This window comes from Aythya ferina, assembly GCF_964211825.1.
Source record: "Aythya ferina genome assembly, chromosome: 4".
Classification (NCBI taxonomy): Eukaryota; Metazoa; Chordata; class Aves; order Anseriformes; family Anatidae; genus Aythya; species Aythya ferina.
Genome location: NC_140300.1, coordinates 40,557,076 through 40,585,064, shown reverse-complemented (window position 1 = coordinate 40,585,064; position 27,989 = coordinate 40,557,076). Strand labels below are relative to the sequence as shown.

Below are 27,989 nucleotides of genomic sequence, written 5' to 3'. Positions count from 1 at the left end.
AGGCAGAATGTTTTAAATGCTTCTTGCTTAAGAAGTGGAAATTAAAATTAGCATAAGATTAGCACTTCAAGGAAATTGCTATAGTCATTAAAAAGTCCATGCTTTTAAACTGTTGAGTAAATGGACAAAACCAAATTTCTGGTGTTAGTTTAGATGCACTATTCTCTTCCTTCTGAATATAGAAAGGAAAAGCCTTTTACCCACTTTATTTATCACTAGGGTAATATTGAAGGGGAAAAAAAAAAATCCATCATTTAAGTGTAGTAGCAGGTGATACTATGACTGGGGGGGGAATAAAGTAATATGCCAGTTCCAATAATTAAATTAAAATTGCTTTAAGATGCTAGTGCTGAAATGGTCTCTTTTTTTTTTTTTTCTTCAGATGAAAGAAGATGATGAAAGCACAAGTTCTGGAGATGGTCCACTGAAATCAGTGCGCAAAAGAAGAGTACGAAAGGACTGAGTTATTTCCAGCTAGTATTTTTAGGTCTAGATAATAGTAACTTCTGGCATGTCACTGCAGCGGGCCTGATAGCCTGCAGGTTCCTGAGATTTGAAGGGAGAAATGAGACTCATTGCGACTTAAGCTCTTTTAAAGCCCTAACCTCTTTTAACCTTCCCAAACGTCGATTCCCTTTTTTAAGAGGAAATACCATCTGTGATGAGTTAGCTGATGCTTCAAATCTAGAATAAAAGTGAAATTGAAAGTTGGCCAACTGATTTAAAAATTAAGATTCTTAAGATTTGAGGATTCTTAGAAATTAGTATTAGTTGGAGATAAACTTTTACTCTAAATATTTTTAAAAACATGAATTAATTATAATATTTTTGCAGCTCTAGCACACATTTTAGCTGTTGACACATTTCAGCTAAAAGAGGATTGTGGTATAGATGTAGCATCTACAGCAGTTCACACTGCTAAGAGAAAAGATGTGTTTTTTTTCCTGTGCAGAGCTAAATGCAATAATTGTTTTTGTATGATGATTTAGTGCTAGTAACAATTTTTATTGTACATTATTTATTTCTGTTGATACTGTTACATGGGTAGTCATCTGTTCACTTTAGACATTGGTTACAGTATTTTAAGAGCTATTTCAAAATAGAATACTCATAGAACAAGTGGTTAACTAATGTGACTTGTTTTGCTTTTTTGAATGCAGATATCAAATCTACAGAACTGAAATACAAATGATTTTTTTCAAACTTTTATAGTTCTCATGTTCCAAGCCAGAACGGTATAGGCTTTGGTTATAGAATACTTGCTAAATGTACATTACATCCTGAAAATATTTAATAATTCTTGCTTAACATGAAATTTATTAACATAGATACAAATTTTTGATGGATTAAGTTTTTTGGTTTTTTTTTACAGATGTGAGTACCTGGGCATTCTCTTAATATAGTTTAAATAAACTGCGCATCATAAGAAAAACTTTGTTTTGTTACTGTGTTCAACTGTATATTGAAATAGTTCAACTGTACATTAAAACAAACAATAAAACCAGTTACTGGAATCCTCTTGCTGCTTGGCAGCTGCCTATACTGGTGGTATGTAAACTGCTAGCAAAAGCAGTCATATGCTGAAACCAGAGAAATACATTAGTTTATATTCAATCTGACAAATTTTCTTGTGACTGGCAAGAAGTCCATTCACTTAAAAAGAAATATCTTCTCAGCATACGAAGTCAACGACAATTGTTTTTAAATCACTGCACATTGATTTCTTGGTAATGATATAGTTACTTCAGGGATTGGTCACCTTATAGGGGATGTTAGTCTTCCCTTAAGTTCTTGAACTTGGATTTGTCTTCATTGATGCCGTATCAGTATCTTTTGTATCTTATTTCAAGAAGGACAGACTCATTTATTACAGGTAAAATTGTTTTAGGAGGTCATGACTTGAGAGTGCTCTTTGCAACAGTACTGGCTTTGTAAGGCCTTTCTCGCTCTTTAATACTGGCTTAATGACTTCCATTACCTGGAACCTGCAGATAAAAGACATCCTCATGCACATCAGTTTACTTGGATCTAGTCTTACGCTAGTAATTAGGGGAGAAATATCAGAGCTTAGTGGACTTGAGGTTCTAGATGAGAAAAAAGGCAAAAGAGGAACCCTTCTGTTGATACTTTTAACTCTGAGATTTTATCCTGTAGTTTGTGAGTGTAGCTCACTTATCACCAAACACATTTCAAGAAAAGTACTTGATCCTGGTTGCTTGAAAGTGCTTTGAAATTAATCAACTAATGATAACCCTCTTACAGGGTGCCTTGCTATTAAAGCTGTCAGTCATCTTTGGAACCACATGAGCAGCCGACCTCCACAGCCTGCATTCCCAGCAGCTATGCCACAGCTGAGTCAGGCAGCCTTACAGACAGCAGCAAGGCCCAGATGGAGAATCTTTACATTCAGGGGAGGCTATGTAGGACTGGGGGAACATGGGTTGGCTTCTTCCAACTTGATTTCCTCCTGTTAGCTTCCTCTGTTATAAAGGCATGGTGAAATAAGAATTCCAGTTCCTGTCTAATATTAGAGCTAGCTAAATGTATAGGAAAAGGTAAAATCTTCCAACTTAAAGTTAACCCCACATAGAGATTGGCAAGTTTTAGTTTTGAAAACAGTGGATGCTGTCTGCCAAGCCTTTTGTTTTGTTTTGTTTCCTTTTAGTTTGAACAGCAAAGTATACTAAGATTCATGGGTGGAAATACCAAGTGAGTCAGGAACTGGAAGCTTATGGAAAACGGTAATTAACCCAGTTTTAATCTCAACTCTTGATAATTACATCTCATCTCTCAGACACTTCAACTGTGTAGAAACAATTAAGATAATAGCAAACCTACTTTTCCACCTTCTGACTACAGGTAGTTGCAGGAAGTTTTAGGGTTTATAAATACTGAACCAAAGTGAGACAAATCAAGTTTTTATTTAGTGTAAAGTCAGAAATACAACATCTTTTAAAATGCTCATAAGTTAAATGAAGGCCACAGCAGTGGGATGTAAAATGGTATATAGATGAAATGACTACTATATACAGACCAATAGATAAAATATCACTATCCAATCTTACAATACACAACTGTGATTTTAAGATTACGTGATCTTGGGAGAATTGCTGAAGTCTAACAAAGTGCATGCTCTGTCGCCACTTGGTGTTTGTGGGTATCTCCTACAGTGCAGATGGAGATGTGGAAGTGACACAGCTTTAAAGCTAGGATGGCTATAATGAAATAAAATTTTTAGAAGTCAAGTGCTTGGGTGTTTTTTTTTAATGCTCGAACCCTGGACTAGCCATGCAATTTATTCTATCTGCTAGAAGTTCTTGGACTTATTCAAATTTTCAGATTGGCAGTAAAGTGACAAAGCAGTCCAGAGACATTTACAAGTAATGTTAGATGGTTATAGGACCCTGTGACAAAAACAGTATCAGCCACTTGTGCCTTGGCAGGTAAAACTTTCTTCATAATCTGATTTCTTGACACAGACTCGTAAGCAGCCTTTGAGACAAACTGTTAGTGCTTTGTTCGCAGTCATTTGACTCCGCTGACACTCCAGTGAGTGCTATACCGACCTGTATGGGAGGACTCTCCTTTGGGAGGGGGAGACCTCACACTATCAGCTTACAGTTGAGAAATAGCAGCACTTAGCTGCCAAGAAGTGTGTTTTGAGATGGACTTATTCTGCCGTGACATCCACTGATTCACTTCCTGCAGCTTTATTTTACAGGATCCATCACAACAAAGTTGAATGGCTTCCTCTTTTTAAAAGCTAAAGTAAAACAGCTTCATTACGAGACAGACCTCAGCTTTAGGTAACATCCGTAAACAGGTCTGCCGTGGTGCTATATGGCAAGGTGAAACATGCAACCGAGTACTGACCTAAAACTTACGTTTTGTATTTCAGCTTCTGCTCTTCCTTAATACTGATGATGCTAGACATACCCCTCTATGGGAAGTGCTGGTGCCCAGAATCTGGGCTGAGCTCCTTTCCAAAACCTTCTAGCAAAACCAAGCCAGTGAAAAACAGGATACCTTGATGCTAGGCATTGCTCAGAGCAGCACAGATCTAAGGCAACAGCCGCTGCTGCCTCTCGTGCCTTGGATGTTTTTGTGCTGCGCCTCAGGAGGTGCTTCACAAGCTCCAGCTAGCTCTGAGTCAGGTAAACAGCTGCTCTAAGGCCTGAAGTGAAGACAAGTTTGGCACTTCAGGAACAAAGTAAAAAGGTGGTAAGGAAAGACTTGTTCTTACTACCTCTCTGCACATTGTTCACAATGAGCATGAGGAAGAACACTGCTGGCTTTCTATTTCTGTCAAGCTTATTACTTAGTATATTTTTTTTTTGTAACTGTTAACTACACAACTGGAAAACTTCAGGAAGATCATACATTATGATGCAGATGATCATTCTTTGATGAAACAAAGAAATAAAAACAGTTTGAAGGGTAGATCTTGCAAATGAGACACATTAATATTGCATCAATTTGGTATTTACCTGATACTCATTGCTTATCCTTGTTCCCCTTCCCTTACCTTCGTCCTTCCAAAAAAATCTTGTAACTTTGTATGCAAACCCTGCAAACTATGTCGTATTGTTTCTACTTCACAAAAATTCCTAACTGGTTTATAGGCTTCTGTTTAAAGTTACTTTGCAGAGATATGGACAGTACTATACAGTAATCTAACTATACTCGAGGTGAAAAAGGTGATGCCATTAGACTTGGAATAGTTTTATCAAGTAAGTTTTCAACACCATTTTATAACTATTATTTTGCTAGTCAAGAACACTACCCTAAGACCTCAAAGAGAGCCAACATACACGTTTAACCTGACAAACTGAATCCAGTTTTTAACAAGATATGCTCATTTAAAACAAATATGAAAATCTAGTAAGTCTCTATACTATATTTGCACATTGCTTAATCTTAACAATATACAAACTTATGTCTCCTGTTCATGATGATGATCTTAATTCTGCTTATCACTGAAGTTTATGCTTTTCAGGTATCCAGTAAAGCCACAAACTAAGGTATTTTAGCTCATGAAGCCTATGCCAATTAAAACAAAAAAAGACAGCAGCAATACAATGACATCATTTGTGAGTCAACCCTTACTTCCTTTTGCTTTTTGTGTCAGTGGTTTGGAAAACGCTAGATGCTGACATCAGATTTTCTATATACTGTCCAAGAACTTGGTTTTCTGATTTCAGTTTCAAGTTTTCTTCCTTAACAGCATCTACTCGTGCTGAGAGATCTGCAAAGGTGATATTATAAGAAAAAAAGTTAGACAGTATTGCATATAATAACAAATATATTTTATGTTCCTACGTCAAACCATTCACATCTCTTAATATGTGAAACACTGCTTTAAGGTATTACCTTGAATACCTTAAGGTATTCCCACTGTGTTACTCCCAGGTGTTATCTGAAACCCATTTTCCCTAAACTACGTTGTAGTATAGTATTTTATGACAAGTGTGTCACACAAACTAATTGCTAACCTGTATTCTCTTGACTTTTTGAATTAAGTTACTGCAAACTGAGCTACTTGGAAATGGAAGTCCAGTGACGAGCAGACTCAAAGGCTGTGTATTATCAGAATCAAGCAAATAATACATTGCAGAAAGAGGGAGGGGGAAGTGGCTGGCATCACTAAAACTTCTGAGACCTTGTTTATGTACCTTCATGTACGTAAGTGACACACATCCAGACAGCAGCACTCTCAGCCTAGGACAGGGCAGAACAGCAAGGTTCTCCTCTTCTGCTTAACACCATGCTTATCAAAAACCTGAGGAGCCAAACTGCTAACCTTCGAGCGTGTGCTGCAGTTCCAAAACCTGGTTAATAAGCCGCGTTTTCTCTTCCAGCTCCACCTGATTCTCAGCCTCCACAGCTGCAACAAATCACAGGAGCTTTAATGCAACCTCTGGCAGCGCCGGGCGCCACGCGAAGCAGCGACCCGGCGCCGGAGAGGCACGCAGCGCGCCGTTACCGTCCATCTCCGCGTTCATCCCCGCAGCACGGGCTGTCCCCGCGGCCGGCCGGCGTCGTCCCCAGCGGCGCTCTGCGGGGGGAGAAGCGGAGAGCGGCGGTCAGCAGCACCCGGCCTCAAGCAGCGAGGCCGGGCTCGGCGCGGATCCTTCTGGAAGCGCCTCCCGGGCCCCCCCGTTAAATAACGCACCCGGCCCCTTCTCCCCCTCCCCTCAGCCCCGCAGCCTCCCCCCGCGCCCCGCGGCCGCGCCCCACCTCAGGCTCCCCGCGGGCCGCCCCGCGCACACAGCCCCCGGCACGGCCCGGCCCAGCCCGGCCGCAGCCCTGCGCCGAGCTCCGCAACGCGCCTGCGCGGCGACGGGAGGGGAGGGCGGGAAGAGCCGCCTCAGCGGGGCCGGGCTCCCCTCAGCCCCGCTCTGCGCCCCCGCCTGCGTTACAGTGGGGGCGTTACAGTCAATAATTTGTGTGTTCCTGAAGCGTGTTTGTTCTTGGAGCATGGCAAGCCTTGCCCAGGGACTTCATACACTTCACATGAGAGCTGTATTTACCCCTTCCGTTGATTAATTTGCCTGAACAGCAGTGCTGACCCTGGCTCTTGTCTATGCCCTCACATAAAACACCATCTCAAACCCTAGGATGGAGGGGCAGCAGTAGTGGGGTAAATGCTAATTACACACAGGTTTGTGCCAATTGGGTTGCTTTACTCGGTAAAATGATTTGGCATAACCTGTGTTCACAGAGCTCTTCTGCTTTGTTTTTATTTATCAACTTACTGCTTTCTACTTCAGAGGAAATACAGTCTAAAGAAAATGAAATAATATTAACAAACTCTGGAAATTAATTGTTTTCTCTTGTGGAGCAACGTGACTCCATAGTAACGTCCAGAGTGCAGTTTTAAGAAGAAATAAGAGGATTCTCTTTATTGGTGGAACATCTGAAGGCTGCCCTCAGTAATGCTCTGCTGGTGAGTTTATTAAACTGTTTGTGCACTTACACACTAGGTCACTCGCTTCAGGTAAGTGGGTTGCTGACTGAAGAGTTACAAAGAAAGCTTGTAATTTTTACCAGTGTGTCAGAGCTCTTGAAGTCAAATCTGAACCAATCAAGATCCAGTGCTAATCCCTTTCTGTCTTACTAATTCATTTTGTATCTTCTAAGGCATTTTGTCAAAGCCAGGGGGCATTCATGGTGTTGTCACTTATATTACATTCAATTTAGAAGAACAGCACCTCTCACTTTACAAATGCAATTATCTATACTTACACATATCCTAAGTTCCAATTAAGATTTCCTAAAACTAGTTGACGTTGCTGGCAAAAGGAATTAATTTACTCAATGTCACTGCAAAACCTTTTTTTGTTTAAAATAGCAACAATCTCCCTAGGAGATCAGGCATCGTTAATCGTTACCCTGAATGCATGTATCTGCACAGTTACAAAGCTACAGGAGGTTTCACTCACACCGTCAATCTCATTGCCCTGGACTCCAATTCCAATAGTCCTTGCTGCTAATGACAAACATTTTTCAGATGTTTCGTTTCTAAAAGTCTGGTGTATGTCCTGTTTTTCCATGGTACACAGTGCAAACCAACAAGCCTTTCACTTCCTTTTTGGCACCGTTACAGGCACCGAAGGCGCCTGCGTAAACCGGCTGGTGACAGAGGCTTCACTGTTCACCATTAGAATAGAAACGTATTCTCCTTCTCATTAACAGAAGAAGATATTGTACATATTTCTAAGATGTTTTCTATTTGAGCTGTACTTTTTTCTCCTTTAATATTTCCACAAAGAAAAAGATGAAAAGGATGACAATTGGCTTCATACTTTTTCCCTGCCACACCCTTTGCGTCAAATCTGCATTTTGTTTCTCTGCAGAAATGACAGCCTCTGAGGATTTTTTTTTCATCTTGCTCTACGCTAGAATTCTGTGCAGTTATTGTTACTTTTTCCCAGCACCCTCAAAAGGCTTTTGTAGTACAGAACGTCCTTGTACAAATTTACATGTACAGCTTGAAGAAAGACTTCTGTCAGATGCAGAATATGAGTAGTTCTTAGTTTGCGCTTTTTCCAACCAAATCAAATTATGAAAAAGAACAGCTATTTTGGCTTACATTCCTCTAAGTGTCATCTCTGTCCCTATTTATTGACCAGGCTTTGGCAGTTCTTTAGGCCCCATATGAGAATGGATCCTTGCCAGGTGAGGTAACCTGTGTGCATTCAGTTGGGGGGAAAAAATCCATTTTCTTTAGAAAAGCCTACAGAAAGGAAGCCTAGAAGGCCTTATTTTCTCTTTAATGCTGAAGGGGTCCTCCTTCCAATGAAACCGCATCCTGACTTCTGCAAGGTTGTGCAGGAGTGCAGATGTTTCCATTTTTATGCTAACTCCACCAAAATGCATTTCTAAACAGAATGGAGAACTGAACTCCTTGCAGTGTTAGGCTGTGAACACCAACGTGCATGACATCATGTTGGCCTGTGAACTGTCTGATCTTCCTTGTAATCACCAGCTGCAGGTTTGGTACAAATGGTTGTGGAAGGACTTTTTAGTGAGGTTCCACAAGGCTTGATGGGTAACTCGGAGATGAAAAACTATTTTGCATTTCTTTAAGCTAGGCCTGAACATTTAGGGGGTCGTTTCTGCTTTTTAAGAGGGTTATGTGTAAGAAATGCAGTCATTAAAACTGGCTTTCTGGAAACTGTATTTGGAGGGGAAAAAATAGGAAAGATAATTTTTGGGTTCCTTGCAATGAACAGAAACTTGACTTACTGAGCGTTGGTGAGAAGAGCAATGCAGAAATCTTTGCAGGTGTTGGGTGTCATCTCCCTGTTTTGTTTTATTTCTGGTTTGATTTCTTCTGTTGCTGTACTTTTCTTTTGAGGGAACTCTATCAAGTGCTGAGTTTCTTACTGAAAAAGGTATTACTTTCACTAAAGATTAAAATATTTTCACCTTTTAACAAATGCTGTTAATGAATGCTTTCCCTTGTTTCAAGTGCTTTTGATATTGCTATTCAAATATTGACTGAGAAGTTTCTGTCTTGCTGCCCTTTTATGTTCATCTTGATTTACATGAGAGTGATTTTTTTTTCTTTTTTTAATACCTGTATATTTAACAACTAGAAAAATGCTGCTGTTTTGAAAGAACAATAGCTATGAAACATTCATGGATTGCACTCAGTTAATCAGGCTCAGTAACCCCTGTTGCTTTTCCACAACAGCTTTTCAGTGTACTAAAGGATCTTTGATATGAAGGCTGTTTTCCAATTAGGTTATCAGACTGTGCATACATAGCGTGTTGTTCTGCTTGTCCTTGTGTAGTATTTTTGTCAGTATGCTCCAAGAGATGGGGGAAAGCCTTATGTTAGCCCTGTTTCTTTAGTCCTTGTTTGAGATTCTGTTGTCCATCTTAAGGAAACATGTTCTGTCTCACTGTATAAAACTTTTTGTTGTCCTCCCTGCTCTTGTGGAATCAATCTTCTTCTGCAGGCGGGCAGTTACAGCAGTGAGACCCATTCTGTTTGTTAGCCTCTGTGCTCCAAAGTCAGGGTAATTGGTTGTGACTTCAGGTGGGAGAGGAAAGGAAGACTGCTTGCTAGAAAGCATGTAATAGTCTCTTCCTGATATAGATTAAAAAATTTCTTACACCTGTCTTTCTGGCCTCTAGGTGTTGCCCTCTGGCAGAAAAAATGGACCAGGGCTATTGTATTCACCCCGTATCTTACTGTATTCTGTCTATATGCCTTCACATTAGAAGCTTGCCTGAAAACACCACTTATTCTCAGTTACCCTGAATTTCTTTCTGTACTTGTGAGTGACTCTCCCCACCCCATTTCTCTTGGGGGTGGTAGAAGCTCTGGTATTGGTATCAGATCTTGCATAAAGAAGCTTTGTTTGTGTCCCAATGAGAGAGGTTTTAACTTTCTGCCTGTGTTTTCTCATGCGTGTTAACGTTTTCCAACCTGCAAGGATGCTAAGGTTAGAGGAGAGAGGAGGCTTGGGGGAGAGACCAAGCAAGCAACACATCAAAAAAAACAACAACAGCTGAGACCAGGCAGATTCAAGCTCATGCAGCACTGTGGCTGCCACGCAAAGCCTCGACAAGCTTGTGTGCTGCCCCTCATCTCTTCCTGCCACGCTACCGGCTGTGCGGCGAGTCATGAAGCCGTGTGGCAGGGCAGCTTTCCCTCACCGTTCCGCTCCTTCTCGCACAGAAAGAGCCAGACCTGCAGAAGCAGGGGGCTCTCCCAACAGCACAGCTTGTGGCAGCGTCTGCAGACTCGTCTGACTGTGAAGGGCCAGCCTCATGACATCAGCACGGGGCTATGCACTGGATGAGCTTATGGCATTTTAAAGATCAGCTCTGAGGTTTTTTAAAATACGTGGTAAAGGCAGCTAGTACACTGAATTCATTAAGCTAAAACAACCAGACAAAGCAAAACAGTCCTCTGTTTGAAAAATAAAACATAAAGGACTTGTAGCATTCGTTAATCAGCAATCCAAATTTCTAGCTGGTGTAAATTAGCACAGCTGCATGATGGCCAATGATATGATCAAGTTGATACTCTGGCCGCACCTTTCTAAGTCAATTATTGTCAATTAACTCAATTTTTTCCAGTATGTAGAGCTATTGTACTTCCCATTCCAAATCATTTCTGTTCCACAAACTGGAAGGGCAAGGGGAGGCAATCTTTGCTTTTTGTAGTTTCCTTTAAAACAGTTACTGCTTAATAGTTGGGGTTCAAGTGGATCTGCTCATTTCAGTTACCACTTAATTTGCATTGCTTCTTGTGAACTCTCACTAGAGTATGTCGGAGATCATCACTATGTTCAGGTGGAAGGGCCAGCAACATCTGTATTTTCTTTGAAAGAGGTAACTACTGCTAACATTTCTGTAACTTTCTAAACCATGAAAGGCTATATATTGTCAGATGGTGCATGTATATTACCATCCGTTATTATAGCAAAACTCTGGCAGGCCCCACCTCCCACAAAATCTCAAGTCTTAATTAATCACAAGGCTTATTCAACTGCAGAATTAGAAAAGTGAGGGTACATGAGGGTGTTTTCTAAAGCCGCATTGTACCTCATAACTGGGATCTACAGATTGGTGTGCTCGCACGGTATTGTTATCTGGACCATGGAATTTGTATTGTATCAGTAGGTAACCAGAGCTTCTTACCTGAATCATCTGCCAAAGAAATGTTGGTGAAAGTGCCGTCCTCCTCGTCCAAGGGTAAATCCATTTTGCTTCCTTCTCTCGAAGTTTTCTGGGAAGTGCATTAAGCATGGCCGTTTGCAGCCATCTTTCAGAGCGCACGTGACTTCTCCTGTTAAATCCTTAATGAGTCCACCACGGAGGTGTTACCCGATCCTGCTGGCAACTACACACGTTGTGCTGTGCGATATCTCGGCTGAACCTTGAGCTCCTTTCCGGAAATCGTTCAGCCAGAAGGCTGAAGAGCTGTAGCAGCTTCGTCAGATATGTGCTGAGCAAACGCTATTATTGCACGCTCTTTCTGTGAAGGAGCTGTGCCGTCACCTGAATCGGGTTTTTGTTGGTTTTGTTGTTTTCTTTTTAGGGCTGCATGTGGTGGTTCGCTGTTTTTTTCTTTTCTTTTTTTTTTTTTGTTTTTTCCATCTTTTGATAAGAAAAGATGGAAAGTCTTAACGTTAAATGTTCAAAAATGTTACTCATGGCCCAAGCAAACACAATGAACAGATTTTGGAGCCACCATTTTAAAATATAATCTTCAAATACTTAGGAATGTGAGTAATTTCACTTGAACAGTCACATCAAAACCAATTGGCTAAAGTGTACAAGTTAGTTATATATGAGCATGTGGTGTTCTCTGGTAGTAGGTGGGAGGAAGGAAGAGAAAATGAGATCAAAGAAAACCTCGCTTATGAGGGCAGTTTGTTTTCGCTTCTTAAAGAAAACTGAACATGGTTTGAACATGTATTAAAAAAAAAAAAAGAAGAAAAAGAAAAAAGAAGAAATACACATACATAAAAATAGCTTCCTTTTGCACTCATGGAATAGAATATTTGTTTGCAATTAATTTAAAAGTATAAATGGCCCTGGTCTTGATTAAAGGGTGTAGTGAATGGTGGAACCACTTCCTGCTCAGGGGGTTGCATGTTCAGAGTCCACCTGACTTGGATCTTTTTTAATCAAAATTTGTATTCAGAAAAAGACCAAGTTTAGGATGTTGACAATTTTTTCTTAATTGGGAACATCTCTGGAGTCTTGCTGAAAAATGAACTTAGTTTTGTGAAGCATTGCCCAACTTACAGAAATGGTAAATGCAATGCTTTTTGGTTTTTCTTCTGATCCTGTAACTGCTTGTGCGTGTGGTTTTAGTTTTGATAAAGCTTTTCTGTTGGTGTCGGTGAAGGCACTGATGACTGATTTCAGAGATTACTGAAAATCAAGCACGTCTTGAATTTTCAGAGTAATGGTGAGTGTTACTCAAACTTAGTTCTTCTCCAAGTGGAGCTAAAAATTTCCCTTACTGGTCCTGAACAGTCTGCATGTTGTGTGCTCGATCAGTTCCACTGGCAAAAGATGGAGTGCATGGTCCTTCCTGTATGATTTTCTATACAGTTTTAAATTGACCTGTAAATTCCAAATGAGAAAAGAAGAGAAGAATGGGAGAAAGGAGAAAATGGGCAGTTAATGCAATCTTCCACAGGTCCAGTGGGGGGTCAGCTGGTGTTCATTGCTCTGCTCTTTGCCACTGCTGGTTGCAGCTGCTTTAATCCTTATTTGTCCTCATGTTGAAATTTGATTGTTTTTGCTCTGGTGGAAAGGATTCCATATCATTTTTCCTCCTCCACTGTGATGCAATAGCATGCTTCAGAGCCCTCCCATTAAAGGTAGGAAGCATTTTGTTCTTTTGTCTTTGTCCTTTATTCTTCTCAGACATGTTTTGTATGGTTGAAGCGTTTCAACAACTCTGCTTGGAAGGGCATATCCTACAAGCTCCTGCAATTATACGTTCTGTACCTCTGAATTTTGTAAAATCATACAGCTGTAGAACTGAATGTGTTGTATCTTGTCTGAACTGTGTAACTCTCATCTAAAATGTTTAATTAGCTTCTCTCGCCTGTGTCAATATTGTTCTGTTGTATTGGCCATACGGCCTCCCTCTGGTAGGTGCAATTTCCAGGTAAATCATTAGCTGGTTTTGGACACGAGCTCTCGCAGTAGCGTAGTGAATATTGATGTTGTGCAGCTGCTGTTCATGCCTAGATCAAAGTCATCAGTGGAAGTGATGCAGAGTAAGAGAGGTATTTTAACAGGAGCGAGTGAGAGGGGCTCCTCAGGGTGAAGGTGGGTATGGTTCATGGAGCGGTTTGGCTGCCTCATGTGGGCTGCTCTGATCCCTGCAGCTTCTGGAGCCAGAAACAAGGTTTTTCATGTTTCACACACACACCTGCATCTTCCATGATGTTAAAGGCCCTGCAGTTACAGCTGGGGCTTGTTTGGCTCCATGAGTGCCGTGGTCAGGAACACTTCCTTTGGTTGGGGCCTGCTGCTTAGTGAAATAAGGTATTTGGATAGGAGAAGCCATGCAAACATGAGGTAGAAGTACCCCTTCCTTGCTGTCCTCACGCTTGTTTCAGGAGAAAGAGCGGAAAGGAGCAGCAGCAGGCAGAGGGGCTGACCAACGCCGAGCTGTGTGGTGGGCTTCACCGTCAGCACCAAGAGTTTGGCCATTTCCACCTTCACTGGAGAATGGTGGACAGAAATGTGAAAGTTACTTTGGTTATAAAATTTCAGTTCCTCTTTCTTTGGGGTGTCAGTACCACATTGAGCAGGGGCCGGGGAGTACCTGGCAGCTGCGTGGCTGCCCTTGGTCAGAGGAAGCTGAGGGCCGGAGCGGGACGGGGTCAGGCCCTGTGCTGGGCCTGTCGTGGTGAGTACCAACAGCAGGCACACGAGCAGGTTGCTGCCTGGCTGAAAGCAACAGATCAATGCCCAAGGATGCCTTCAGCTTTGGCTCTGCAATGATTCTCCGAGCTCAGGGCCGTGTAGTCGGTAAGGCCCCCTGTGTAAAATTGCAGGAGGCTCCTGGCCCTTCCGTGTAAAACCTGTGTATAGATGTGCCTGGTTGTGGCTTGTTCACGTTTTTAATTCTGTAAGTGGCATGTAACTAATTTGCTCATTAAAATGATTTAATGGTGACCTGAAAAGGAAGCTGGCTCAGAGTTAAGCACAGATGTGTGAATGTTGAGCTGAAACGCAGCGTGCGCCGTGCCCCCTGTTTCTGCTAAGAGTGTAACAGCGCTTGTATCTCGGTCGAGGTAGGTTTCAATAGGGCTTAACCTGTTCAGGGCCCAGCACTAATTTGCTCTTATGAAGTGAGCTATAACATTGCAACTTTCAGAAAGCCCCTCTGCCTCCCGCAGTTGTTTCCTGTCACAGTGCTGCTCTCTTATCTCTGGGAGTCCCCAGCTGGGGTACCTTGCAGAAACACTTCTCAGGGCTTCTCTTTCAAATATTTTGCTAGCTTGGAAAGCCAAGAGGAAAGAGTGGGGTCAGAGACAGGAGGTTGGTCAGCCAAGGGATGTTTTTGCGGTGTGTACCGCTCAGCAGACCTCCTGACCCCTTGTTCCAAAGGTGTAATTGTACAGAGATGCCTGGTGCTGCTCTGATGCTTTTTCACTGTCAGTAATAGAAAAGATTTTTTTTTTTTTTTTGGTGAAGTCACAGAAACGCTGAAGGCATGGGTTTATGTTAATTTCAGAGAATAGTGGGACATCACCTCCGGGCAGGGGAGATCCGTGTTGTAACACAGCTTGTGGCTGATGTTTTGGTGGGCTCTGCTGATTTGAATGGGAGTCCAAGATAAAAGTAAATTCTGCAAACATGGATGTGTACGAGGTAAGCAGCACGGTGTATAGAGTGAGTAAGTAGGGGATTCTGCAGTAGGAAAAGGATTTTTGTATCCTTAGGAGATACACTATCCTGCTTTTATCCTGTTTAAAAACATTGTATTTGTTTCTGGTAAGAATTTGTGAGTGAAGGGGAGAACCCAGCTCTGACTGCATTGTGTGCAATACACATTTGTATAAATTTGCCAGTATTTTCTTGCATACAACAAAGTGTTTGGAGTTATTTTTCTTACACAAAACATTCTAAAAATGCATCCACTTCATCAGTTACACACAGTCTATAAAACACAACAATTTAAAAATATGTGCCTTGTTAGGAAGCGACAGCTGCCAGTGTGTTTCTGTCTTGATGAACTTAGGCACCGTGGCACGTGTTTAGTGCATGCTAATAAGGCAGTGCTAGTGCTAGGAAATTCACAGCATGTGCCAAGCTCATCTGACTGACACCGTGTGACAGTAACCTACTTGCAGAACAGCAGTTTACTAGGGCGGTGACAGAAGTAAGTGTATTAAATGTGTCATTTGCAGATTTAACCAGTAAGCTGAGGTGCGCTAATGCTTGTCGGCAAGTCTCTTCGTTGTATATGCCCTTCCCCTCCTGCCTCAGCACTTACCCCAGTTTAGGATACTCACGAGCTATGTTGTGTCAGAGTCTTGCAAATTTGGAGATGCACTCTGAGGGCATGCGATGCAAATGAGTATCAGCATTGGCAAATGCTGCTTCTGAAGCTGCACTGACAGCTGGCCACCTGGAAACCAGCCATGACAACTGCCCACTCGCATTCAGACCCACTCACTTATTATGTTTAATTTTGATAAATGTGTACATGATGTTTTCTGCCTGATTTTTTTTTTTTTTTTTTAAGTTGGATCTAGACCTCTGCCGTCTGAAAATGAGTGACTTGTTCATAACATCTGGAATGTGTGTCTTAAAATAGACCCACTTTCCTTCACACTTGTCCATTCTACTCTCAGATTGCCTGTCTTGCGTCTGTCTAGACTTGGGGAACATTTGCCCACTAAATTAAAAATAAAAACAAAAAACATGCTTCTCCAGAGTACTTCAATTACTCCTTGAAGTTTTAATCTATTACAATTCCTGTAAAACTAGACAGTGAATGGGCAGTTATTGAGCCAATCTATATTTTGCGAGTGTGTGAATTATAGTTTGTGTTCCATTTCCCTCTCCTTTCTCTTTCATTTGATACAGCTTTTCATAATTCTTAACTAGGTGACTCGGCATGTGCAACGTGCAGCAGAACAGGACTTTTCATTGGACTTTGGGAACAGCTAGGGATCATCAGTCTGCTTTTCTCTGAACGAAAGCCCATTCTGCTTCACTCCATTGACCTGTAGTTCTGGAGATGGAACTAATTCAGGAACAGAGCTGGCTCAGGTAAATTCTCCATATGTAATAATTGTTTCATTGTGTTCATTAAAGATACTAGGAAATTAGTAGTTAGCTCACTGGAGAGTACTAGTTTAGAAACTGACAATAAGCATTTTTTTTTTTCTTTCATCACTCTACAGTCATGCTAAATGTTTCTTCCACCACCTTGCAATACATTGATGCAGAAAAAGGGGCAGCACATAACACTGTTCCAGGGTATCTGTTCCTTAGGCTTTTGATGGTTCCTTATACTTTTCTCTGGTGTGGTTGACCATTACAATCCTTCTGAAGCGAATGTGGCCCATCAGAGCATAGGAACTTTTCCCTCTTCTCAGTCCTTCCTGGAGTCCTCCAGGTCTGTAACCATCTAACCTGTGCACTTCCTCTGTTCCACAGGGCAGTTAAATGGAAAACACTTCAGATTTTAAACGTGTAGCCATTAAAATCGCCATTGTTAAATGGGTGAGGGAGATCTAATCAGTTCATGAATTTAATTGTTGGTTAAACAACAAACTAATAGATTTTACTGTGCAAGAGGATTACAAAATTGGGTGGATCTCGATACAGAAGCTGGCTTCAGAAGTACTGCTAGCTGCAGGAGCACTAGAAGTTGGCTTTTACTAAGCTCTGTGCTGCAGTGGCAAGACAGATACCAGCTTGCATTCCAATAGTGTGTCAGCACATAGGCTCCTCTGTATCTTCTCCATGAATCTTAGCACTTAGCAGGGGAAAATAAGGGAGCTTGAAGTATTTTGCCATTTCAAATTTACTTTGAAAAATCCAGCTGTGGTCTGTGGCCTAAATTCTGTCTGCCTGGGGCTTGATCAGCTTCGCTGCAAGTACTCTAACTGGGATGCCTGCTGCTGCTGTAGGCTTTTAAAGAGAGGGTCATGTGGAACAGCATATGCTGGTCTTGCTGACTTTGTGCACTGAGGGAATTTTGTCATTTGTCAGTTTTTCTGCTGCTGTCTGCCTCCTGGCCTGCCACATACCTGAAACACTTGCCAAGGCAAGTAAACAGGCTGCCACGCTTTGCCTGCAGAGTGAGCACTGCAGAGTGAGGTGTCAGTCATTCAGCAGTCAGATTTGGTCATTCAGCAATCGGATACTAAGAGTGACAATGAGAAGGACAAATTCTTTCATTGTATGTCTTTGTTGTTGTTGTTGTTTTGCAAGGTCACATATTCTACAAATGTTATTGACATTCTCCAACTGATGCCTCATTTGAAGGTCTCTCATTTCCTGTTGTTGCATATCTGGTCTTTAAAACTCTGAGATTCTTTAATGCTCTTCACAGAAACCCCCAGTATACTGCAATCATGTGACATGGCTGCTCAACCATTTTTGTCTTGCTTGTTCCTGAATGTTGTCTATTTAAGCTGCAGCTATGCTGGTTTTTCTTTAGTACAAGTCTCCTGGAAGGTTATTGCTGATGGCATCTGTGGCTGAAGCTAGGCTAGAGAGATGAATTATTTAAAGTGACAAATGTTTTTAATGGACTTTGATGATCAATAATGCTTATAATAATACAATAGCAGAGAAATCACAGCAGAGAGAGACCTCATGCATGGGAGAAAAAGCACAGTTTCTAGAAGAGATCTTTTGATACATTTTAGCCCCTATAAAACGGGCTGTATCCCAGTGACTTTAATAGAGTTGTGTTCAGTGTCATCCAGCATTATTGCCAGAGCGTAGTTCTATTGCAAGTCTTGCAATAGTTGGTGTTTTCTTAAAAAGTTCAGCTCCTGAAATTAAAATAATCTTATATTTCATTTTTAAAAATGCAAGACTTGTGATAAAAAACTTTAAAACTGTAAACCCTGGCAGAACCTGAACACAACTGAGAAATATCAGGAAGTATTAAGGAAAAAATCTGTTATTTTAAGCCATATTTCATGAGTCATAACACTTAAATGGCTGCGGGCTTACTTTGTTCCTGTATCTCAGTGTTTGAAAAATACTTTATTAAGGTCCTTTCTTTTATTTGAAAGTTAATTCTTTTGAGACTGTGGAAGAGGTTGTTATGAGGTAGTAACTTTTATATGTATGTTTTGGGTTTTGGGGCAGTTCCTTTGTGAGCTTTCCTGGGTGGGGAGCCTGTCACAGTGGAATGAAGGTTTCCAGTTTTGATTTGGGAAAGCTGGAAGTATTGGAAGGGGGAAGGAGACAACAGTGTGTATGAACAAACTCAATTTCCATGCCAAGTAAATTATTTAAGAAGGAAAGAATGAAGCTGTGATAGTATTGCCAAACCCAAAGATTCAAAAATGCTATTCTGTAAATGATTTAGCTTCAAAAATAATAAATATTGGGATTGTTTTATTAGCCTTTGCATTCTTCAACTATGAGCATTAGCGCTTCTAAGATCTCTTCAGACCTGAGCAAATCCTTTTTTATAGAGAGTCAAAGCAAAGATATTATGAAAGCATCCCAGATCAGGACTGGATACTGGAAGAAATGTCCCACTGTATTAATGCAATCCAAGATGAAATTGTAATGTGTCATTTACGGAGAGCTAGCTGCAGGCCCTGTGCAATAGTAACTGCGTGCTGTATGCAAATCTTGCTATCAAAATATTCACCGAAAGGCAAGAGATGGAATAGCTGTTTTCAGACGTTGCACTTCTAGTGGTGGAATTACGGACCAAAAAGTTTACCGGGTGAAGCAGCAGCAGAAAGCCTTGCTTGTTCTGTGCCCCAGCTGAAGCTCCTCTATGACGTGGGGTGGACCTGAAAGCTGTTCTCTCACAGTAAAGAGACGGGGAGCATGGCAATAATACAGCTGTTCCTGCGGGGTTGGCTCTGCTCTGTTTCACCTGAGGAGATGCAGTTTTAGCCGTTGAGGGAGATCAGACCTTTAATGCAGTTTCACAGGATTAGTCACAGAACTTTTTACCTAGCCAAATACAGGGCACCCCTAAACACCCCTGTTTTTTTGTGACTTAGGGAAGAATGTTTCTGTGGCCTAAAGCAGAGCTGTGACATCTGTTTCGCCCCTCCTCCCCTCGTTATATTGCACACTTACTTCTTTGTATCCCAGTTCCATGCTTACCCCCACCTGTGCTTCTGCTCGATCTCTCTCTCTGAGTACCTTTACCTTTTCTTTCCCTCTCAGCCCTCTTTACCTGACCCTGTTTCTGTCATCAGTCACTTAGTGCAAGTCCTGACTCCTGACAAGTTCTGGAGGCACAGTGTAGTAGTCTGCTTCCCACGGGGGCAAATTATTATCATCCGATGGGCAGCAGCTCACCTCTGTGCCGTGGTTCGCAGCTCCCTACTCTTGGATCATAAATACGAGGCAAGAATCTGGTACTTGCTCCTGGGGGAGGGAAGGGAGAATATGGCTGTATATTTAGGGAAATTATACTGAACAACTTAAGATGAAATGCTGCCTTTGTAGTGGAGGATAAAGAATCGCTTTATAATTAGATTAGGAGTTCTGTCCTTTGGTAATGAAATGCAGCAACTTTAGAGATGGCATCCAGCAAAGCAATTTCAGACAGAAAGTGAAGATTGAGCCTGCCTGTGCAAGAAATTAATGGATAAACAAGTTCCCTAAGCTCTGTGGATTGTTTGTAAGGAGGGTTTGCTAGTTCTCTACATCCAGCCCCTGTATGAAGAGCCAGATCTTGAGGTGCCTACTCAATTTTGCCTTTGACAAACTCTGAGGAAGAACTGTTCAAAAATGAAGCAGTTTCTCAGAATGTGACTTTAACAGCACTTTTTTCTCATTAGTCAGATCAAACTGTCAGAGGGTGTCTTTGCCTGACAAAGGGAAAAAGAAACATATTTTTTTCTCTTAATGCTTTTTTTTTCACAGAAGGTCCCCTTCATCTTTGACTTTCCCACTAGACTTCAGTCCCTTTCCGTGCATTAGTTCCCGGCGGAGTGACTCCCACGCTCCTCCAGCAGCCTTCCAAATCAACAGCCTGTCCTCAGTGATGAGTTTGACATTCATTTATGCTAATTATTCATGCTCTGTGTGTTGTATACTTCACATGTGTATGGAAACCAGATCTCTACAGCTATTTTGTTTCATTAGCTGAGAGGGATACCTACATATTTTCTGAAGTCCACTGCATTGTATGCAAATTATCCCCTCTATTTAAAGTAGGGACAACATTGCCAAGCCTTCTAGTGATGTCCAAAAATGTCTAAAGTGTGCCCATTCTTTCAGTTTGGGGCTGGTTCCAAAGACTACTGCACAGTGTTCAATTCAATTAATAGTTCTGTCTACAGGTCCATGGCAAACATTGTGTGAGATTATTTTATTTTATAGAGGGTATTATCTTTTAGATAAGATTTTAAACCTGTGTGTTGTTTTTTTTTTTTGTTTTTTTTTTTGCTAAATTTTGATCACTGATGGTGCTCGGACTTCTGATTCGATTAATTATGGTTTATCTAGCTTCCAGCTTTCACCTGTTTTTTACACCTTACATAAGCTGTGTTTATATACATCTAGAAATAACAGGCAAAACTTTTATACTGTTTTATAAAGCTACCTACTGTTTTTTTCTTTCAGTATGCTTCAGCTTTGTGAGGGGTATTAAAATGGTTCTCTGTGTCTTACAGAAGCAAACCAGAAAGCTTTCACCTTGTGATTTATACTACAGTTGTACTCTGGTATATTAAACCAACACATGGTGCGTAGTTTGTAAGGCATTTGCAAGATGGACCTTGTATAGGAATCAGCTAAAGGATGCAATGCCTTGCTGTCAGACGTCGACCCTCCAGAAGCAGATTTTGCTGTTATATTCTGAGCTAGCTGAAGAGTGTTGATGTCTGGTCCAAAGGAGGGCAGTGTTTTCATTTTTTTAAAAAGGAATGTGTTTCTAGCAGTTCGTTTGGAAAAGAAGTCTGATTGAGAGACTGTTCTACTTTTTTTCTTTCCTTTTCTTTTTTTTTTTTTTTTTTTTTTTTTTTTTATTGAAGATGCTGTGACAGTTCTTGCTTGGGTCATCAGAGAGCACGGTTAGCTCCCATTACCAGCAGTAAATGGAGAAGTACGTTTTACTAATCTGTTGCCCTGATATTATGTCATTGATTTTAAATTATGAATGAGGCAATGAGTATTTCCATACGCTCAGAGGGTAGTTCACAAAGGTGAGTTAAGCGAACACGTTCTGCAGTGTAGTCATGGCACACTAGGAATGCATCTGTCAGCACCCAGCACTTAAGGGCAGCCTCCAGGAAAGATGATGAGGGACTCTTTATCAGGCAGTGCAGTGATAGGGCAAAGGTTATTGGTATTAAACTAAATGAAGGTAGATTTATATTAAATATTAGAAAGAAATTCTTTACTATGAGGGTGGTGAGGCACTGGACTGGGTTGCCCAGAGGAGCTGTGGATGCCCCATCCCTGGAGGTGTTCAAGGCCAGGCTGGATGGGGCTTTGGGCAGCCTGGTCTGGTGGGAGGTGTCCCTGCGCATGGCGGGGGGGTGGAACTGGGTGGACTTTAGGGTCCCTTCCAATCCCCAAACCATGCTGTGTTTCTATGATCAGTTACTGCAGGTGAGTCAGTGAAGTTCAAGTGTAGTTCAGTTGCTTTTCATCCCGGTAATACACCTAATATTTATATAAAGTTTTTGTAGATATAATTAAACCACTTTTTTGTTTTGTTTTAAGAGAATGTATTTCTGAGCAGAATAGAAAGTGGAACTAAACAAATTGATAAAAGCTCCTGATTTTGGAGGGAATGTTTGGTTGGCTCCAGGAGTATCAGAGTAATAAAACTCAGCAATGAATTCTTACTTCTGCAGAGTCAAGAAAGTCAAACCTCAGCATTTCTAGCGCTGCTTTTTGTTGTTTACCTCTAATTAATTTTAGCATTTAGCATCTTATGAACTTAGTATCTATCGTGTTTGTATTTGGAGATAGGTCAGTTGCTATTCAGTCACATAAGGTCACTGTATTCAGGACTCTTAGTGTGGTGCAGACTTGAGGCAATCCTTGCAGTTGCTCTCTGGTAGCTCAAGCATGTGGGCATTCATTAAATATGGGGATAATTAATGCAAAAATCTTACAAATGCCATGTCTTTAACATAGTTTTACTGTGACCTCTTTTTAGGAGGGCATGAGCTTTCTTCCCTATATGTTGGCAGTTGCACTGTATGCAGCTTTACTAGCTACGTATCGCATGCAATGCAGCAATCGGACTTAATTTATGTTTTGGAAACAATTTTAATGGCATTTGGAGTCATAAGTCATTTGTGACAGTATAATTAAAAGGGTGACTTTTTACAGTTTTCTTCCTTTCATGAAAAAAAAAAAAAACAAAACCGAAAAAAACCAGCAGTATGATGAAGCAAACATTGCACCTGTTAAGAGTGGGATGAGAATAGAGCCCAGTAACCTGGCTGATGAGCTGCTCTGGTTAGAGAGCCACCCTAACTCAGCACGGTAGCTCAGTGAGAGAAAGGTGTTCTGAATGCCTTGGTACTTCTGGGTACTTCAATTTGTTCTGTTGCATGAAAACAGGCAGTGACAAGGTGTGTGGGGCGGGGGCGAAATAGGAATGCAGGAAGACCAGTGAGAGGTAAGGAGAAAAGCCACGATACATCTTGGAAAGCCCCACAGTATCACATATAAGATAGAAAGCTGCTGAAATTAGCAAGGGATTTGGAAGGAAGATATTTGGATTTACAGATTTTTTTTCTGATTTCTATGTCTTCCAAAGCTTATTGAGAAATGTATTCAGTTGACTTTGAATTGTTTTCTCAGCTAATATGCCTTAGTAGATAAGATTTAAATTCATGGCAAAAGAAACTAGAAACATACAAGAAAGTGTAGTCATACAGCAGCCTTGCTTTTAAGCATAAATAGAGATGATCATCACTTCTTTGTACAAAATGGTCCTTTCCAGGCTGGGCTTTTGAGTGGAATTATGGAAGTAATAATGAGAAGCCAAGTCAATACAAATGTTAAAAAAAAAATCAGACATTTTATTTATTTTCTGCTGTTTCAACATTTTTGTGATAATGTGCCCAAACTAGAATTAAAGATTATAGAAAAGGGAAGCAGTATTGGTATCGATGATGTTTCCCCATACCTCAAACTACATTTTTTTATTCAAATACCATCATTCAGTACAAGGTGCTTTATGAAACAGCCTGATACTGTTGACAGAGAGGGACGTAGTGAATAACTTCTTGAGCTGAAGTCTGGAGTAGAACGGGGAATGCTTCATGAGTAGGACGTTTTCCCATGTTCTAGTCAGTACCATGTATGATAAGAAATACAGCTTCAGAAGAAATATTATTTATGAGCAGTGATTAGAGGGATTTTACAGCTCTACCTTCTGGATATTTGGATTAGGCAAGTAGCAAGGATGGAGGAGAGTTATGTGGTATGCTGAAAGCAAAGGGATGAAATTTAAAGGGGTAAAATTTAATTCAGATCAGGCTGTTTTGACTACAGAACAACTGTAGTCAGGTTTTAACAAGCTTGTATATCTGCTACATTGCTAGAAGCTCACAGAACCCAGACAGTGAAATGCTAGGAAATGTGCTGCTGGTGAGCATTAGACTGGGTTGCATAATTGGATCTATTAAATTAAGTCATGTGGGACAAAGAATAAAGAAAAGTTCTGCAGATGGACAGGTGAGCTCTTTATCTCAAATACTTCAGCTCATGGGACAACATTAAAAACTTTTTTTTCTAAAAGTTTCCCACTACCATATTTGCTGTCAGAGTAAAATTTACCTCTGGATTTGAGCTAGAGTGCGGTAATTTGTGAGGTTCGTTCTTACAACTCTGCCAACAGTCTTGAGAATGCGTTGGAGGATTTTTTCCTCATTTTTAACTCTAAAGTATATCTAGGTTTTGCCAAAATGGCTCTGATGTTTTTCCTGAAATGGTACCTAGAAGTATTTTGATGTCCTTTAGAAATGAGGGGGTGCACCAGCACCATTTACATAAATGTAGCCCACCGTACCGATATGACTTGAGCTTGCTGGCAGCTCCTACAGGAGTTTCTCAAAGAACCTCTCAGCCTTTGCAGATTTGTTATGGTTGATATTTATGTTGTGTACCTGATCCATGGATAGGGATTTCTGTGTTTGCTGCTATACAAATACATATCCAAATGGTCACGGCTCCAAAGAGGGTGCAGGTAAGACAAACTAAAATGAGGAGGACTCAAGAAGAAGCAGTGGGATGGATAATGCTGACAACGTGCCAGGGGGGATTTGCAGCACACTGCTGGTCTGACCATTGTCAAAGCTTTTCTTTTGGTCACCAAGGGGGAGAGCGTCTGAAGGGAATTGTGGAGAAAGGTAGTGGGGTAACATTGCTGATATGTTGCAGCTATCTTTGGAGGTCTCCTAGTCACCAGGGGAAGCAAGCTCAGGAATATATTGACTAGGCAGGCAGTCTTGCATTGCAGTGTGACCAGTACGGAGCACCTTGGCGAGGCACAAGAAGAGGAGGCAGGAAGAGAACTGGGAAACCTCAGGACATGAAATGGGTGTTGGTAGCCGAGAAGCAGCAGCACTTTGAAAGCTCTTTCTACAATAAAAAAGCTGGCTTAAATGCGTGGCTCATTCTGTTCTTGAAGAGCACGGGGGGGTGATATAAGCAGGAGGAGCAGACGGAGATGCTCTGTGGGATGCAGAGGGGTGGAAGGCAGTGATTGCAGCTGTGTTTGGCTGAGTTACTTCTCTCTGGGTCAGTCAGTGCAGCACAGCTGCGATGTTGTCCCAGCGGTGAGGTACCCGCTGTTGTTTCTGTCTTCTGTGGCACATTGCATCACTCCTGGTATCTCACGGTCCTGTCTCCAGGAAATAGTTTAACAGCTGGAAGTATCACTGAGACTAGCAGTCCTGTGTCTTTTCGTAGGATATTTCCCATTTCTCAGGGCAAGTTTGACTTTGCTGACTCTTACCATGTCTAGCATCTGTTGCTAAAACAAATTAGCTCCAGGAAGTAAAGATACAGGTCTTAAAAACCAGCTTCAATAAATGCCTGTGACTCCTTCGTGAAAATTTCTGCCTGTAGTGCTGCCCTTATGAGGAGCCCTGTATATACACACTGCTCCCCAAATGTAGATGAGTAATTTTTAAAAGAGATGGATGGCATATAATTCCCTTGTTCCCAGCAGCTGTAGGCAAACAGCCTTTTGCATCGTTTCCATTTTACTGTTGTTCATGGCAGTCAGGAAAGCCAGGACACCCGTGACTTCATGTGAGGAAAGACTTTGCCCTGCAGGACCTGCCCTACCCAGTCACTGTCTGCAGAATGCTTCTCGGAGCTTCAGAACTTCTGCTCTCATTTGGACACACAAAAATCATCTAACCTGCCAAGCAAGGTTATAGATTACAAAATAACCTCTTTTCTGTTACCTGGCTAAGTTTTTTCAATCCCAGGAATCAGATGAGGTCTCCTGCAGTCATTAGAGAAGGAGCAATTCCTTTCCTGTCATATGCGTTACGTCAGACTAACGTGCTGTTCTCAAATATTTTCAAGGACCTCAGGTTCCTATACATTGCTTAGACAGCTTGTGGAAAAAAAAAAACAAAACACTGAAACATGCAAGAAATAATATTTTGTTAGTTAAAATAATCCATTGCTTCTTGAGTGGCCCATTAATTTCACCCATAGTTCCAACACTAATTGAGAGACTTCACTAGCATTTGACTCTTGAATTATGTTGGGGTTATTTTATACCTGGGTTTCATATTTCAATAAAAATTTTTTCAGGAACAGCAATGTTCAAGTGTACGTGCATTACAGTTTTCTCTCTGTGGAGTTACAGCCATGGCCATCTGCCTCAGGACCCAGGATTTGCCATTTGTTACTCATTACCAGAGAGCCATTCTTCTTTGACCAAAAGCAATTCAAAACTTTCCCATATGTATATTTTAATTGTGTTGTTTTATTGCCAGCTAAAATATGTTGTTTATGATGTTGAAGCACAATTGTTTGCCTACAGATAGATAGTCAGTAAAAACCACCACATTTTTATACTATACAGTTATGTCTGTGTATCAGAACATAAAGTGGACCGGTGTTGAGGGCTTCGGCAAACCCAGTTTGAACTAAATTTTCTTGCTAGTTTCTGCAGTATTTGCTGCTTTTGCACAGAAGGTGTGAAAACAGATTCAGGAGTCTCCCTTCCACTGCCTGGCTTATGCTCCAACAATACAGTTGGGTTGTAAAATAACTCCTTTCCCCTCCCTGAGTTGAAAAGCCAGCTCAAAGTCTGCTTGAAAACGTGAGCAGGCTTCTTGCCCTGAGTGATATTTAACCATTAGAAGGTGACTTGTTTATGGTCAGTATTGAGCTGTGATTTGAAGAGGTGCATCAGTAGTTGTTGGTTTGTTTTTTCCAATACAATCATAGGACAGAGTAACACCGACAGTGACAAAATGATGGTTTGGATACGACTTCAGGTAGATACACCCAGTACGGATCTCTGGATGGATCTCATGTGTATTACTTTCATGTCATGGCTGGAGTGCTGGAATGTTTTGCCCAGATGGAACATTTTGAGAGCTAGTACAAAGAAACAAAAACATCAGTGTACTTGTTTGTTGAAATGCTCCTCGAGGTTTTTTTGTTGCTGTTTTTTTAATTTATTTTATTTTTTAAAGTGCACATGTGTGCCTGGGGACATTGTCACAGCTGGTAACCTTCTGTAAACATGGGGATACCAGATGAATGCTTTCTATTTGTGTCTTGCACTGTTTGGCATAACAGTAATATGACTAATTATGTAATAAGGTAATGATTTGCTTTAAGACTCGCTTTGGGCAGGGAGGAAGATGTATGACATCCTAGGCTTCTCTCTCTCTTTCTCTTTCTGTCTCCTGCTTTCATCCTGGCAGCTGAGGAGCCGCACAAGATTTTCCCCCTCGTTCTGCTGTCTGCCAGCCCCTTGGGTGCTCTTTTAAACCTACCTCAAAGTCATGATCTAGTTAAATGAAAGCTGGTGAAATCAGAAAATGGGCAGATACAATGAGAAGCGCCACTGCACGCAAAGATGTCTGGTGTAATTTCAATACCTCTGCTGATGTAAACTGTAGCCTTAGCCTGCTGCTGGCTGCATTACAGGTCCTTGTTGTCTTGCCATACTAGAGTTGTGGTGGCGAAAATAATATTCTTTGTTATTTATTTCTTTTGATCAGTGCTATTCTGGGGGCAGGAGAATGGGAATGCTTCCTAGAGAGTAAGAGTAGAAAATCGGAAGACAAATTCAAACCGCTTCCCTGATTAAAAATAAATAAATAAATAATAAAAATGTTTAGTATGAGTTTGGGCAAGGTCATTAGTGGATCTTGTCCTCTTTTCCCTTTCTCTAATTTGGGAACATGCTTTCTCCTATCATGTGTCTGGTGCATCTGTTCAGACCTCTCTGTAGATCTGTTTGTTATTGTACATTTGTACAATACCAATTTTATTTGGGGTTAATCCATCCCATTACTCATCTGTGTTTGTTCTCATGTAAGTACTGCAACAGGAAGAGCATCTAAACATTATCAAATACTCATTTGCATTTGTTTAAAAAATCTTCCCACTTGCAAGAGAGTATCTGTTTGATTATCATATATTAACAAAGTTTGAGCACACTTTCCTTCAGCATCTCATTTCCTTGACAACAGATAGTCTTCCATTTTAAAAAACAGGTGTCTTATAATTTGGAGGGCTATAGCACAATACTGTAAATCAGACCTTAGCTGAAAAGGCTCTACCCATTATTGTGTGGCTTCCAGGGTTTTTAGACC

General features: G+C 41.1%; 3 protein-coding genes across 8 annotated transcripts in view; 2 read left to right on the top strand and 1 right to left on the bottom strand.

The window, feature by feature from the left end:
• CLGN (calmegin) overlaps positions 1 to 3,563 on the top strand; it is a 30,235-nt gene extending 26,672 nt beyond the window's left edge. For 3 of the 4 annotated variants that reach the window (XM_084517417.1, XM_084517419.1, XM_084517416.1), the window contains one exon: positions 383 to 1,432. In XM_084517417.1, coding sequence (XP_084373543.1) covers positions 383 to 463 — 81 coding nt within the window. In that variant the 3' untranslated portion in view covers positions 464 to 1,432. Of the gene's footprint in view, positions 1 to 382 lie in introns of all 4 variants that reach the window. The other variant, XM_084517418.1, reaches the window with a different exon arrangement.
• SCOC (short coiled-coil protein) lies at positions 2,903 to 11,398 on the bottom strand. Its single transcript, XM_084517427.1, has 4 exons — positions 11,161 to 11,398; positions 5,984 to 6,055; positions 5,801 to 5,884; positions 2,903 to 5,245 (listed from the first exon to the last, which is right to left on the bottom strand). The coding sequence occupies exons 1-4, from the start codon at positions 11,222 to 11,224 to the stop codon at positions 5,103 to 5,105; spliced, it is 363 nt and encodes a 120-aa protein (XP_084373553.1). The 5' UTR covers positions 11,225 to 11,398; the 3' UTR covers positions 2,903 to 5,102.
• MAML3 (mastermind like transcriptional coactivator 3) overlaps positions 6,342 to 27,989 on the top strand; it is a 253,535-nt gene continuing 231,887 nt past the window's right edge. Inside the window, exons 1-2 of one of the 3 annotated variants that reach the window (XM_084517410.1) lie at positions 6,342 to 6,946; positions 16,111 to 16,275. The gene's annotated coding sequence lies outside the window, so the exon portion shown is untranslated. Of the gene's footprint in view, positions 6,947 to 14,731; positions 14,839 to 16,110; positions 16,276 to 27,989 lie in introns of those variants that run through there. The other 2 variants (XM_084517413.1, XM_084517411.1) reach the window with 2 other exon arrangements.

What these genes read in the sequence shown, in the direction of transcription:
- SCOC (XM_084517427.1), bottom strand. Translation starts at nt 11,224, where the DNA reads ATGGATTTACCCTTGGACGAGGAGGACGGCACTTTCACCAACATTTCT. An exon ending in TTCTTTGGCAGATGATTCAG is followed by an intron (nt 6,056 to 11,160) that starts GTAAGAAGCTCT and finishes CTCCCCCCGCAG; the next exon opens with AGCGCCGCTGGGGACGACGC. An exon ending in ACTGCAGCACACGCTCGAAG is followed by an intron (nt 5,246 to 5,800) that starts GTTAGCAGTTTG and finishes TCACCTTTGCAG; the next exon opens with ATCTCTCAGCACGAGTAGAT.